This window comes from Phoenix dactylifera, unplaced genomic scaffold, assembly GCF_009389715.1.
Source record: "Phoenix dactylifera cultivar Barhee BC4 unplaced genomic scaffold, palm_55x_up_171113_PBpolish2nd_filt_p 000092F, whole genome shotgun sequence".
Classification (NCBI taxonomy): domain Eukaryota; kingdom Viridiplantae; phylum Streptophyta; class Magnoliopsida; order Arecales; family Arecaceae; genus Phoenix; species Phoenix dactylifera.
The window spans coordinates 240,506-255,281 of record NW_024067680.1 but is presented as its reverse complement, the minus strand read 5'-3'; the positions used below and the strand labels follow the sequence as shown (position 1 = coordinate 255,281).

At 56.7% G+C, this 14,776-nt stretch overlaps 1 protein-coding gene across 1 annotated transcript in view; it reads left to right on the top strand.

The window, feature by feature from the left end:
- Positions 1-961: 961 nt before the first annotated feature.
- Positions 962-14,776, top strand: part of LOC103721716 — a 34,102-nt gene continuing 20,287 nt past the window's right edge. The window contains exons 1-5 of the mRNA XM_039116428.1: positions 962-1,067; positions 1,259-1,292; positions 1,374-1,450; positions 1,542-1,693; positions 1,804-1,885. Of these exons, the coding sequence (XP_038972356.1) occupies positions 1,259-1,292; positions 1,374-1,450; positions 1,542-1,693; positions 1,804-1,885 (345 nt within the window). The 5' untranslated portion in view covers positions 962-1,067. The remainder of the gene's footprint in view (positions 1,068-1,258; positions 1,293-1,373; positions 1,451-1,541; positions 1,694-1,803; positions 1,886-14,776) is intronic.

The window sequence follows — 14,776 nt, the reverse complement described above, 5'->3', positions numbered from 1 at the left end:
ATTTTTTTTTATGTTTGGTGTTTGTTTTAGAAGTTAGGCCAACATGGCCGATCTACTTTGGGTAACATGCTGTTCTGCACCTCTTACACGCTTCTTTCTACTACTTCTTATGCATGCACAAAATTGCAAATGGAACTGCATAGCATTCATTTTCCTTATCTATTATTTTATTGGATTTTTTTTACATATACTCCCTTGCACACAATCTTATTATATATAAGGATTGCAATAGATTGATATGGACCGCCTAAACTATCACCCATACTCGCCCGTATTTATCTTGGAGCGGGATGAGGAGGTGAAAGTCTTTAGATGGGATATGACAGCTAGAGTTAAATAGAACAAGTTGGATAGATCGGCTTAGGTAAAACTACAAATTTTTTCATGCAAATCATTTTTTTCTTTTTTTTGCCTTGGGGAAGGTTCGTGATATATTTTCTATATTCGAATTGGGTTCGTGGCAAGTTTTACCATTACCCATACCCACCCCAATCCATAGTAAAATCTGCATCGAGTTAGATCGGATAACCGATGGGGTGGAGTAAATCCCCACCCCTAATTATATATTTTATCCTTCAAAACCACTATTTGCTATATACCTCTGGCAGTATCATATTTTTACAACAGTAACCGACCCTTAACTATCCTAAATATTAAATAACTTTATGTTCTTTTGCATAATACCCTTAAAATATTCACGTAAAGTATACCTCTTCACTATAGACGAGATATACAATTGGGACAGACGAGATACCACGATCAAGCTCGTTAATCTTGGCATAACGACACACGCAAAATAAAAAGGCTTGATCCAAAGGAACCATCGATGGGGTCGGCCGGGCAGGGTTCAACCTTGATTTCGGCCCCAAATATGAAATCTCTTGATCAGGGCCAACAATGAAATCTCTTGATCAGGCCCAACAGGGCCCGCAACTTGGATCAAAAGTGACCAAAGTTCCAGAGTTCACCTCTTGGGCGTTCCCCTTTCCCACTCCCCGTCTCTCCCTACCTCCCTTCTCAACCACCCCCAATCTCTCAATCAAGCAAGGTTTCCGATCTTGTCTGAGGTCAGTGATCAGCTAACTTTGCATCCTTTGGCTTCATTGATTTTTCTTTCTCTTTCTCTAATCTTCTTGATCTCGTCTTTCCTCTAATTCTTTGAACAAATGGCGGACTACGCTATATTTTATTTCTTGCTTTGTTAACTACAGATTCTTAAACGCCAATACTGACGCTTGATGTTTTATTGCTAAAGAAGATGAAAACTGCTCGTTCGGTGGCTCATTATTCAGGTTTTCTCCCTTGTTTTCACCCTTTCTTTTCTTTGGATTATATATTTCTATATTTCTTGAACTGAATTTATTGTCTTTTAGGTTTACTTCCGTTTAACAGGCATAGACCATCCATTTCGATTCGGCAATCCAGTAGGACCAATTTCCAGTTTGTTAAGGTCCACCGGACATTATGCTGATATTTTGGGGAATTTGTACATCTTGCAAGCTTACTTAATCCATTCTGTAATTTATTTGTTTTCTTTGCAGATCTCAGGGATACCAATTCGGCAGTCATCTGCCAGTTGTAGGCAAATAAAATGTGCTGCAACTGGAGGGAATGGCCATCGAGAATTGATGTCTAAAGATGTATTTGATTCTTCGGAGCCGTTTTGGTTGAGTATGATCAAGGATGTTTCTTGGTAACTGATAAATTTCCTGGTTCTTATGTAAATAAATGTTTGCTATTTTTATACTTGATCTAATTTATTAATTTTGATGAACATATTTATTTTAACTGTTTTTTTTGCAGGAGTCTGAGATCGTTGGCTGTCTTTTTTGTTGAGCAGCCTATTCAGTTAAAGTATATAGAGTGGCCAACCTTCCAAGGCACGGTATGTGTGTCTCCCTAAATGAAGAAGGAAAAGGAAACACTTCGTTCATCATTATGCATATGTTGTAGGAATTTTTGTTTTTACTAATGTGTCGGTGGAATATGTTCGTCATTTGTGTGTTAACTAACCAGTTGACCCCAAAAGCTTAAGGTGTTAGGGAAGGGGTCAATAATTTATATCAGGCCTTAGCAACGCTGCCAACACTTATTGGGTGCTGTTTTTAGACGGCTGATCTTGATCAGGTAGATGATGCCTAATATGATGAATCTAAAGTCCCAACTATCAGGCAGGACAAGGTGAAGTTGACCCTTAGTGTGTTAACCAGAGGAGGGCAACAACAAACTCCAAAAGCAAGCACATACCATGTCAACTAACCAATGGACTCTAAAAATTTGAGGTGTTAGGCAACGGTCAACAGAGTATATCAGGCCATAACATTGCGGACACGCCTTTCCAACATTTATTCTCGTGCTTTAATTGGTAATTACCTTAAAATCGAAATGATACTTTGATGACTGGAGATATTGGAGAGATGCTTGTACTTATGTTATAGAGGGAGTCAAACATTATGCAAAGACACTGGTCGAACTAGAATTATGATTATTGGTAATAGTGGCAGTCTTGTTTGACACCAAATGCAGTGAGTCAGACTTTAAATGTTGATGTAGTGGAGTAGGTAATTCTTCTTACTGTGTGCCAACTAGTTAGAGGTGGCAAGTGAGTCAGGTCGAGGTGTAGGTACTCAGGAATAATTTTCAAGTTACACATAGCATGTCTAATAAAGAAGTCAGAATTTTATCTTTGATCTCCAATCAAAGTTTTGAGATTTTGGTCTTCACATTGGACTAGTGCATTTGTAGAAATTAGGACACATTTAAGAGAGCACTTACTTACACATTTTCTAGATGGAGGAGTGGTTGTATTTTGATGATCAAACAAAAGACAATATAGAATAGGTAGAGGATAAATTTGAGTTTCGAGGGGCTGAATAGTCAACCCTATCTTTATCTTTGTGTTTCTTGTGTGATAGTTTATAGGAGGGTGTTGCTGGGGGTCCAAACCGAGAACGATTGGCACAGCGGTGTGAACGGGGTTCCCTTTGAGTTGCTTTGGTTGCGCTCCGCCTTCCGCCGTGAAACCTGCAAGCAAGCCTCGCACCACCATCGGGGTAGTGGGGGCCCTTCGACGATCAAGTCAGAGGAGATCGAAGGAGAAGGAGAAGGAGAAGGTAGCAGGTGAGATGATACTCTGGAAGATATATCTTACCCTCCCCCTTCCCCCCCAGCCTCATATATATCAGGCTGGGGGTTTTTCCGGGGATTCGTCATCGTGTGGCACGATGGGGCTGCCACTGACATGGCCGTTACAGGGCGTCGTGGGGCAGCGCTGGGTACAGCCATGGCAGGGCATAGTGGAGCTCCGCTTTGTACGGCTGTTACAGGAGATCGTGGGGCAGCGCCGGATACGGCCGTTGCAGGGAGTAGTGGAGCAGGGGGCCGCGGCGTGCCTCAGAGGAACAGTCTGTTGTTGTCGAGAGATTGCCGACTCGGGGTCGGATTGCTGGATCAAGGGGCAGCCGACTCGGGGTCGGGCTGCGGAGCCGAAGATATCCGACCCGAGGTCGGATTGCTGGATCAAGGGGCAGCCGACTCGGGGTCGGGCCGCGGAGCCGAAGATATCCGACTCGGGGTCGGATTGCTGGATCAAGGGGCAGCCGACTCGGGGTCGGGCTGCGGAGCCGAAGATATCCGACCCGAGGTCGGATTGCTGGATCAAGGGGCAACCGTAGTCTTCCTGGGCGCGCGTGCCGGTCACGTGGGGCATGGTGGCTAAGTTCCCCCGTAACAGTAGCCCCCCACTCCCGAGCCTGGAACCAGGAGGGGAACGGGTGAAGGGAGTGATGCTTCGAGATTGCCGCCATCCCTCGGGAAGGCGCGCGCGCTCCGAGCTTCCCGCCTTCTTTATGGCGTATGGCAGTTGTCGCTGATCTGGCGGTCTGCGGATTTCGGCGGACATCCTTCCTTAATGGCGTCGATTCGCCTTTGGGGCGCGAACAAACTTTCGGCAGCCAGGCGTCCTCTAGCGTCACCGAGGCGTCACCCGCCTTTCCGCCTATTTAACCGGGGGCCCTCCCCCGTCCGCCTTTCTCTTCACAGGCATCTTCAAGTTTCTCCCTTGTACCGCTGCCAAGGTTCGCCGTACCGGTACCGAACCCCGTACCGGTGCCGCACTAGTATAGGCGTACCGAGTGTCGGTACGGTACCATACGCTCGGTACCGACCGTACCGACATTGGTGTACCGATACCGGTACCCATCGGTACGGGTACGATACGGTCGGTACCGACTGGTACCGACCGGTACAGCAAACCTTGACCGCTGCCGTTGCCGCCGAACTGTTCGTTCGCTCCTCCTTTGACGCTCTCGGAGCCGTTCTTCCTTCCTTTCCGGTGAGTTGCCCCACTCTTCAATTTAGGGCTCTCCGTACTTTCTCCTTTCGTGTTAGTGTACTCCAGTCGTTCCGGTGCCTTCCCCCCTCTTGACCCCGTCCTGACCGTAGGTTCACTGGCCATTAGGGATGGACGAAGTAAGGGCGGACCGCATTCAGTCAGAGCTGGTCCCTGAAGACCTAGATAGGTTCGTGGCCCGGTACCACCTTCCCGAAGCCTGCAACATTACGCTCCCGGGGCCTGAGGAGAGGATGTCCCATCCTCCTCCAGGGAAGGTCGCCATCAATGAGGACATCCTTCGAGCTGGGTTCCGCTTTTCCCCCTCGGACTTAGTCGTGCAGGTGCTTCGGGGTTTAAGAGTGGCGCCGACGCAACTGGTGCCGAACTCATGGCGTACCCTGACGGCCTTCCAGGTTCTCTGCCGCATGCACGAGGTTTCCGCCACCCTGAACGTCTTTTGGGAATGCTACGGCCTGAGCGGCCACCCCCGGGACAGAGGGTGGTGGTGCTTTGCGGCGCGGCGAGGGTGCGGCCTCGTCAAGGATGCTCCTTCCTCCATTCACGGCTGGAAGGAGCGTTTCTTTTTCATTGACGTAGATCCCTCTTGGGGAATCGGGACAACCTGGGAGACGCCGATGAAGTCCCCGATCGGCTTATCGAGGTTGTCGAGGGAGGAGTCCGATGGCGTTGCCGTCTTGAGGGGGCTGGTTGCCGAGGGCCGGCTTCCCCCGGTGGCCCGCCTTATTTCCGAGGATGCCTTGGTGAACGTCGGTCTGAGCTCGGTCCCCGCCGACCGTGAGCCCGCCACCACTTCTTTTTTAGCTCTTTTCTCCTCTTTCGTTTCTTCTTTCCACCAGTTTCTCAGTCTCCGACCATCTCGTCCTTTTTGCAGAAATCGACGACGTCATGCGGTCGGACAAGGCGATGGCTGTCAGTAGGGCGTCCCTACTGGAAGCGGTCCGGAGGAAGAAACGGACTCCTCCGAGCGGGGTCCCACCGGCGAAGAAGTCCCGCCAGCAGGCGACTCCGACGCCGACAGACGGGTCCGGACCCACCGGTCAGGGGGACGCCACGGGCTCGGACCGACAGTTGATGCCGTATCAGCCCTCCGGTGATGAGACTACCGCTTTTCCGGAGGCGTCACCCGGGCGCGCCCGAGACGTCCGGGTCGGACGCGATCGGTCCCCAGCCCGGCCTTCGACTCGGTCGGCTTCGGACGATATGAGAAGGAGCGCGCCGAGGCCCCGGCCGAGCGGGACCCTGTCGATTTCTGGAGCGGCCCCCGCCCCGAGCACGGTTAGCACGACTCTCCCCCAAGCAATGGGTAAGGGTAAGGCCGCAGAACCACCGTCCGGCTCCGGGGCGAAGTCGGGGTCAGCCTTCACTTTCGCCGGCGCCCGAAACTTCATCGAGACGGTGCTGCTGGAGAGTGACCGTAGGCGGGTCCGGCAGATGGGGATCCCTGACGTCGGAGCTGCCAGCTGCGTCTGTCTCATGTCGGTGAGTGTTCTTCTGGCCGCTTTCGTCATTTATAGGCTCTATTGATCCCCGCCTGACGCCCTCATTTTTCCTATCTCTTAGCTCGCCCAGTACATGATCCGTCTGGAGGAGAGCCACGAGGAACAGGCGAGGCTTCTGGCGAGGGCCGAGAGCCGACTGAAAGCTGTAGAGGAGGGAGGCCAGGCTGCGGCGGGGAGGACGACCAGGGACCTCGAGACGAGGCTCCAGGCGGCCGAAGAGCGGGTCATCGGCTTCGCCGCCCTCGAGAGGCAACTGTTGGAGACTCAGGAGCAACTCAAGGTTGCCTCGGGTCTCGAAGGCGAGATCAGGAAGGCGGAGGAGCGAGCCGAAGAGCAGTCCCGGAAGGCTGCCGACTTCCGGGAGAGGTGGGAGAAGGCCCAGCAGTCAGCCGACAACGCCCGCAACCGAGCCCGATCTCTTGAAGCCAAGCTGGCCGAATTGGAATCGGCCTTGGAGGAGTCCCGCGCGAGCAACCAGGAGCTTCATTCGCGCCTGGAGGAGGCTGAGGCTGCTCGCGTTGCTGCCGAGGCGAAGCACATGGAGGCTCGGGCCGATCTGCTGAGGGTCTCCTCCGAGGCGGACGACCGGATTGTGGCGAAGGTCATGGAGGCGAAAGCTCAGATTACGGAGCGAGCGGAGGCGGCGCTGGCCGAGAAGAGCGCGGAAATCGGACGTCAGGCGGTACAGGCCTATCGTCAGTCCGCCGAGTTCATCCGTGACATGTCGGACGCGGGGTCCGACTCCTTTGTCTTAGGCTTCGATGAAGGCCTGGCGAGGGTGTCCGCTAGATACCCCGAAATTGACCTGAGTGGGGTCTCCCTCCTCGACTCCCCTTCGATGCCATTGCCTGCTGATTCTCCAACTGTCTCCCTACCCCTTGCGGGTGTGCTCGCCGTTCCCGACCCAGGGGTTCCTCCAAGCTGACCCTCTGTATTTTTCTTTGTTCTTTTCTTTGTATGTTGGCGTTTTGTCATGTTGTATGGGTCTCGGCCCTGATGCAACGAAAGTTAATGCAAACAAAGTGTTTCCTCATTTCACTTTCGTCCTTCCTCTTTTTAACTCTTGGTAGCGTCTCGCCGACTCCTGACTCTTGAAGTTCCTCCGGCACTAGGCCAGGCATCCGAGGGTTAGGCCTCAGGAAATCCTTCCGGCGCTAGACCAGACATCCGAGGGTTAGGCCTCAGGAAATTCTTCCGGCGCTAGGCCAGGCATCCGAGGGTTAGGCCTCAGAAAATTCTTCCGGCGCTAGGCCAGGCATCCGAGGGTTAGGCCTCAGGAAATTCTTCCGGCGCTAGGCCAGGCATCCGAGGGTTAGGCCTCAGGAAATTCCGCTCATTGGTCGGCCAAGGCTGGCGCAAGCCGAGGCGACCGGTCGGGGCTTCAGGCTAGTCTGCTCCCGGGATGATCATCGGGTTAGCCTGGCATCCGAGGGCCGAGCCTCGGGGAATTCCGCTCGTTGGTCGGCCAAGGCTGGCGCAAGCCGAGGCGACCGGTCGGGGCTTCAGGCTAGTCTGCTCCCGGGATGATCATCGGGTTAGCCTGGCATCCGAGGGCCGAGCCTCGGGGAATTCCGCTCGTTGGTCGGCCAAGGCTGGCGCAAGCCGAGGCGACCGGTCGGGGCTTCAGGCTAGTCTGCTTCCGGGATGATCATCGGGTTAGCCTGGCATCCGAGGACCGAGCCTCGGGGAATTCCGCTCGTTGGTCGGCCAAGGCTGGCGCAAGCCGAGGCGACCGGTCGGGGCTTCAGGCTAGTCTGCTCCCGGTATGATCATCGGGTTAGCCTGGCATCCGAGGGCCGAGCCTCGGAGAATTCCGCTCGTTGGTCGGCCAGGGCTGGCGCAAGCCGAGGCGACCGGTCGGGGCTTCAGGCTAGTCTGCTCCCGGGATGATCATCGGGTAAGCCTGGCATCCGAGGGCCGAGCCTCGGAAAATTCCGCTCGTTGGTCGGCCAAGGCTGGCGCAAGCCGAGGCGACCGGTCGGGGCTTCAGGCTAGTCTGCTCCCGGGATGATCATCGGGTTAGCCTGGCATCCGAGGGCCGAGCCTCGGGGAATTCCGCTCGTTGGTCGGCCAAGGCTGGCGCAAGCCGAGGCGACCGGTCGGGGCTTCAGGCTAGTCTGCTCCCGGGATGATCATCGGGTAAGCCTGGCATCCGAGGGCCGAGCCTCGGGAAATTCCGCTCGTTGGTCGGCCAAGGCTGGCGCAAGCCGAGGCGACCGGTCGGGGCTTCAGGCTAGTCTGCTCCCGGGATGATCATCGGGTTAGCCTGGCATCCGAGGGCCGAGCCTCGGGAAATTCCGCTCGTTGGCCACGCGCCTGTCGCTTGCCGCTCGACGGGATTTCTCCGTGGCCAGCTACGATCGTGTTTCTCCTATTCTCCAAGCGTCGCCTGGGGAACACCAGAAGGGTATTAAATGCTAATTGAGGCGTTACCTGGGAAATCGGATCGCCAGTTGCTGCTTGCAAGGAGTGTCAGTTAAGCGGCCGCGATACGCGCGCTCTTCGAGGCGGATGCGGCCTGGGCGCGAGCGGAGATACGTGGGCCGTGGGATACACACCGCCCGGAGTGTCCTGCATGAAGAATGCAATTAAGGAGAACGACGCTTAGGAGATCGTGGGAGGATACGCCTCGAGAGCTGGAACGGCTCCGGATTCGGTGCGCCCGCCTTTATTGGAGCCACCCGCATCGGAACGACCGGGGGGCCACAATTTGGCTATAAATATAAGTGCAGGTGCGGTGGAGCCTCCCAAGCCGGAGCTATTCAGGTTGCCATGGATCGTGGACCTCCTCTCCGGCGTGTGGCTGGGGAACCCCTGCCGGAGGAACGGGAGGCGCGCCCCTCGCGACTTCCGCCAACTAGCCGTTTCATCTGGGAACAACAAGGAGGTTCTCCCCGGCGGAACTCCGCTCTAGGCGTTTCATCCGGGATCACATCCCCCCTCCTTTCAGCCCCGCCTCCCGATTGAGCTCTGCGCCAGACGCTTCATCCGGGATCGCGCCTCCTCGCGCTCTTCTCCCTTGTATTCCTTCCCTCCCCTTCTCCTAGGGAGGACCGGAATATCCCTTGGAGGTGGCGTTCCTCTGGAGGCAGCGTGAGCTCCTCCTTCGTCCACTTCTTCTTCGTCCGTGCCGGCTCTTCGTCTTTTACGTGAGGCGTCGACGGCGCCTCCGGGGAGAAGCACCCACGCCCGGTGGGATTGCAGCTGCTTCGGGTGGAGGGTTCGGGATCCCGGATCTTCAACTCTACGGAGTCCCCACCTCTTCCTTATTTTCTTTACTCCCCAATCCCCCTCTGGGAATTCTTTGTAATCACACGAACACGCCATTGTAACCAGGAATTATTGAAATGAAAAGAATTGTACATTTTTCGAACTGTCTTCCTGGCTTTGTCGTTCTACTGGTAATACGCCCGCAGGTTAGCGGAATTCCAGCTCCTCGGAATTTCTCGACCATCTGGGGCCTCCAACTGGTAGGAGCCAGGTCGGTTTACCCAGCGAACCCTATACGGGCCTTCCCAATTTGGCGCCAGCTTCCCACCTTCCGCGGGTTGAGATGCTTTGGCTCGCCTTAGCACCAGATCTCCGATTCTGAAAAGTTTCGGTCGGACCTTGGAGTTATAATATCGGGCCACCCTCCGTTGATACATCGCCATCCGAACCTGCGCCATTTCTCTTGCTTCTTCCAAGAGGTCCAGGTTCCCTCGAAGTTGCTCCGAATTGGCCTCGGGTCGGTGCGCGGCCACCCGGGGCGAGGGGAGTCCGAGCTCCACGGGAACAACCGCTTCCGTGCCATAGGTTAGGCTGAAAGGTGTCTCCCCGGTAGGGGTCCGATGCGTGGTCCGATACGCCCAAAGGACATTCTCGAGTTCTTCGACCCAAGCTTGCCCCGTCCGACCGATTCGCGCCTTAATTCCTTGGAGGATTGTCCGATTTGTGACCTCGGCCTCACCGTTGGTTTGGGGATGCGACACAGATGTGAACCGATGCTCGATCCCGAACTCCTCGCAGAAATCACGGAAATGCTTGTTGTCGAACTGTCGACCATTATCCGAGATGAGGACTCGGGGTACCCCAAATCGGACAATGATGTTTTTCTTCACGAACTTCCGGACTTGCGCCTCCGTGATAGTGGCCAGCGGCTCTGCCTCCACCCACTTGGTGAAGTAGTCGATTGCAACAACCAAGAATTTCCGCTGGGCTGAAGCGACGGGGAATGGTCCGAGGATATCCATTTCCCACTGTGCGAAGGGCCAGGGTGCGGTGATTGGTGCCAAGGGGACAGAAGGGACTCTCTGGACGTTGGCGTGGCGCTGGCAGGCGTCGCATTTCCGTACATGATCCTTTGAGTCCTCCAACAAGGTAGGCCAATAATAGCCTTGCCTCATGATCTTGTGCGCCAAGGACCTAGCCCCCAAGTGCGATCCGCAAACGCCCTCGTGAACTTCGCCGAGGACGTAGGCCGCCTCCGAGGGGCGGAGGCACCTTAAGAGGGGGGCGGTAAACGAGGTCCGATACAGCCTCCCTTCATAGAGTACGTAGTGGGCGGACTTCTTGACAAGTCGCCGAGCTTGATCTTCGTCTTCAGAGAGGATCCCTTCGGCGAGGTAGGCGACGAGCGGGTCCATCCAAGACGGCTCCGGATCAATCGCCATCACCGCTCCAGCCTCGCCGATGCTCGGGGCCTCCAGGGTCTCCAGGTAGATTGCCCTCGACAAGTTGTGCGCCTCTGCGCTCACCAAGCGGGACAACCTGTCGGCCCTAGCATTTTCGCTTCTGGGGATCTGCTGGATGTCGACACTGCCGAGATCGGGAATGAGTGCTTGCACCTTCCGGACGTAGTTCTGCATGGTCGGGCTCCGGGCCTCGAACTCCCCACGGACCTGCCCGACCACCAGCTGGGAGTCGGTGAAGACCTTCAAACGCCGGATGCCGAGCTCCCTGGTGAGTTTGAGTCCCGTGACTAGGGCCTCGTACTCCGCCTCGTTGTTGGTCACTGGAAATCCAAATCTCAAGGCATACTCGGCTATCACTCCATCAGGACTGGTAAGGACCAGCCCGGCTCCTCCACCCTCGGGGTTCGACGACCCATCGATGTGAAGCGTCCAGGTCGGGAGGTCGAGGCTGGGCGTTTCCGGCGGTCTAGGTTCCGCCTCCTGCACCGTGCACTCAGCGAGGAAATCCGCGAGCACCTGGGCCTTGATGGCGGGTCGAGGCTGGTAGTGGATGTCGAACTCACCGAGTTCTATTGCCCACTTCACCAGCCGTCCCGCATTTCCGGGGTTGCTGAGGATCTGTCGTAGTGGTTGATCAGTTAAGAGGGTGACAGAATGGGCCTGGAAATAGGGGCGAAGTCTCCTGGTCGCGGTCAGCAGCGCGAAGGCGATCTTCTCAGCCTTCGTATACCGCGTCTCGGCATCCCGTAGGACCCGGCTGATGTAGTACACGGGCTTCTGGAGCTTTGCCTCTTCCCGAACCAGCACCGCACTGACCGCGGTTGGGGAGACCGCCAGATAGAGGTAGAGCATCTCCCCTTCTTGCGGCTTGGACAGTAGGGGAGGAGACGCCAGGTATTCCTTGAGCTGGTCGAATGCTGCTTGACATTCGGCCGTCCAGAGGAAGTCTTTCGGGCGTTTTAACACCTTGAAGAATGGTTGGCAACGTTCGGCCGATTTTGCCACAAATCGTCCAAGCGCGGCGACCCTTCCAGCGAGCTCCTGAACCTCCTTTACTTTGGTCGGAGGGGACATACCTTGGATGGCCTTGATTTTGTCCGGGTTGGCTTCGATACCCCGCTGGTTGACAATGAAACCGAGGAACCTCCCGGCCGAAGCGCCGAAGGCGCACTTCGCTGGGTTCAGCTTCATGCGAAACTTCCGCAAGGTGGTGAAAGTCTCCTCCAAATCCGCGATGTGCTGGTCTGCATGGCGACTCTTCACCAGCATATCGTCCACGTACACCTCCATGTTCCGGCCGATTTGCTCTTTGAAGATTTTGTTGACGAGGCGCTGGTAAGTGGCGCCAGCATTCTTCAGACCGAAGGGCATTACCTTGTAGCAGTACAGCCCCCGGTCTGTTATAAAGACAGTTTTCTCCTCGTCCTGTGGGGCCATCATTATCTGGTTGTAACCGGAGAAGGCGTCCATGAAAGACAGCAGCTGATACCCGGAAGTCGCGTCGACCAGTTGGTCTACTCGCGGAAGCGGAAAGCTATCCTTAGGGCACGCCTTATTCAGGTCGGTATAGTCGACGCACATCCTCCACTTTCCGCTCGCCTTCCGGACAAGTACAACATTTGCCAGCCACTCGGGGTAGCTTACCTCCCTTATGAATCCTGCCTCCAAGAGCTTGTCTACCTCCTGGTCGACCACCCGGATCCGATCCGGGGCACAGTGTCTCTTCTTCTGCTTTATTGGTCGGTGGGTCGGGTCGACGTTGAGGGCGTGAGAAATGACCTCCGGGTCGATCCCAGGTACATCGGCCGCCGACCAGGCAAATACATCGGTATTGGCTCGGAGGAATTCCACCAACCGGGCCCGAGCTCCCGGATCGAGATTGGCGCCGACCCGGACCGCCCGGTCGGGGCGGCCTTCCTCGAGGGGGACTTCGACCACACCCTCGGCCGGCTCCCCCTGCCGCAAGGCCACCTCGTCTCTGGCATCAAGGGACTCGACGCTTAGGGCTTCCACAGGCTTCTTCCCTTTGAGGGTTGCTAGAAAACATTGCCGTGCGGTCGGTTGGTCACCTCGGACCTCTCCGATCCCGACCGCCGTGGGGAACCACATGAGCAAGTGGTACGTGGAGACCACCGCGCGAAGGGCGTTCAGCCCGGGTCGCCCGAGGATAGCGTTGTAGGCCGAGGGAACACGGACGACCAAGAACCCGAGTCGCACCGTGGCTTCTGCGGGTGCGACGCCCGCAGTCACAGGCAGCTCAACGACACCTTCCGCCGGGACAGCGTCACCGGTGAATCCTACGAGGGGGGTGGACATTTTGTGCAACAACTGTCTGGACAAGCTCATCTTTTGGAAGGCCTCGTAAAACAAAATATCAGCTGAGCTTCCACTATCCACAAGAACACGCCTTACATCATAGTTTGCCATAGTGAGGGAGATCACCATGGCGTCATCGTGGGGAGTCTGAACCCCCTTTACATCCTCATCAGAAAAGGTGATTACATTGCCGACCCTCTGCCTCTTTACGACGGCCGTCCCTGATGCTTCCGTCGAGCCCCCTGCGTTCCTCACGGGCCGAGAGCAGCCCCCAGTGATAGTGTGGATCACGCCCGCAACGGGTCGATTCTGCTTCCGAGGCTCCGGAGGAGCCGGGTCGACCGGACGCGGGTCTGCGGGGGGACGTCGGTCGCTCACATATCGACCGAGACGCCCCCGACGGATAAGGGCCTCGATCTCGTCCCGAAGCTGGAAGCAGTCCTCTGTGTTGTGGCCGTGGTCTCGGTGGTACTCACAGTACGCCCGGGAGGGCCTCTTTCCAGGGATCCTTCGTATCTGTCTCGGGGCCGGGAGGTCCTCCCGCCCCTTGATCTCCATAAGGATCTGGGCCCGGGGAGTCAGGAGAGGGGTGTACCGGTTGAAATGTCGGGGCGGAGAACGAGGGCGTGGGGCGCCGTGGTTATTCGCCGGCGACGGGCTTCTGCGCCGACGCTGGGGCGTCGGGCTCCTCCTCTGGCGTGCCTCTTTCCGCCTTTTCTTCCCAAGCTTTGGAGGGATCTCGGCAGCCTCCTTGCTCCGGTGGGCGGCCGCCTCCTCGGCGTCCGCATACTGGTTCGCCCGGGACAACAGCTCTGGGAAGCTCCGCGGCAGGCGTTTGTCCAGGAAGAAGGTGAGCCTGCCCTTCCGGAAGCCACGCTTCAGGGCTGAAAGAGCTACCTCCTGACTCAGGTTCCGGACCTCCAGCGTAGCCCTGTTGAAGCGGGTAAGATAATCCCGCAGGCTTTCTTCCTCGTTTTGCCGGACGTCAAAGAGGGAGTCGGAGACCAATCGCCGCCGGCTACTGACGGCGAAATGAGTGATGAAGAGGCGAGTGAACTGGTCGAAAGACCGGATTGAGTCAGCCTCCAGCCCGGCGAACCACGCCCTCGCCGGGCCACGGAGGGTTGCCGGGAAGGCCTTGCAGAGAAGGGGATCTGATGCTCCGTGGAGGAGCATAAGGGTCCTGAAACTCTCGACGTGATCCCGCGGGTCTGCCGCCCCGTCATAGGGCTCGATCGCCGGCATTTTGAACCCCGGGGGATTCGGGGTCCGCAGGATCCTCGAGGCAAGCGCCGGCTGGGAGGAGATCTCTAAGTCGGCGAAGGGATCTTTGGAATGGCCCTTCAGGACCTGGAGTTGTCGGTGGAGATCGTCCACCCGCCGGTCCAGGGAGCGCGACCGGTGGGTGGGAGACAAGGAGCGGCGAGTGGGGGACCGACTGGAGCGCGGGTTCCTCGAGGACTGGGGGGTCTGGGAACGCGCCCGGGCCCGCCTCTCGTACCCCGCGCAGCTCCGATGGGAAGGTCCCGGCAGAATAGACCGTGCTCGAGAATCCTCCTCGCGCCGGCGCTCCTCCCCATGGGAGAGGAAGGAGCGCGGGTTGAGGAGGACAGGCGAACGCTCAGGCAGCAGCGGCTCCTGAGCCCGCTGCGGCGCCCGGGACATCGCACCCTGCAGATTCTGCACTGCCTCCGCGAGGGTGCGAACCTGCTGGGTTAGCTGGTCGAACTGGGCGGCTTCGACCATCTGAATGGGCGGTGGGGCTGTGGAGTGTTGCTGAGAGCGTGTTGGAGATGCAGCGGCCTCCCGGCCAGCGGCCCGAGAGGCCCCGCGACCGGAAGCATTGGAAGCTCCACGACCACCTCGCCGTGCCATTACGATCGCTCTGAGATCCGGTCCCTTCCTCTAGCGCCAACTGTTGCTGGGGGTCCAAA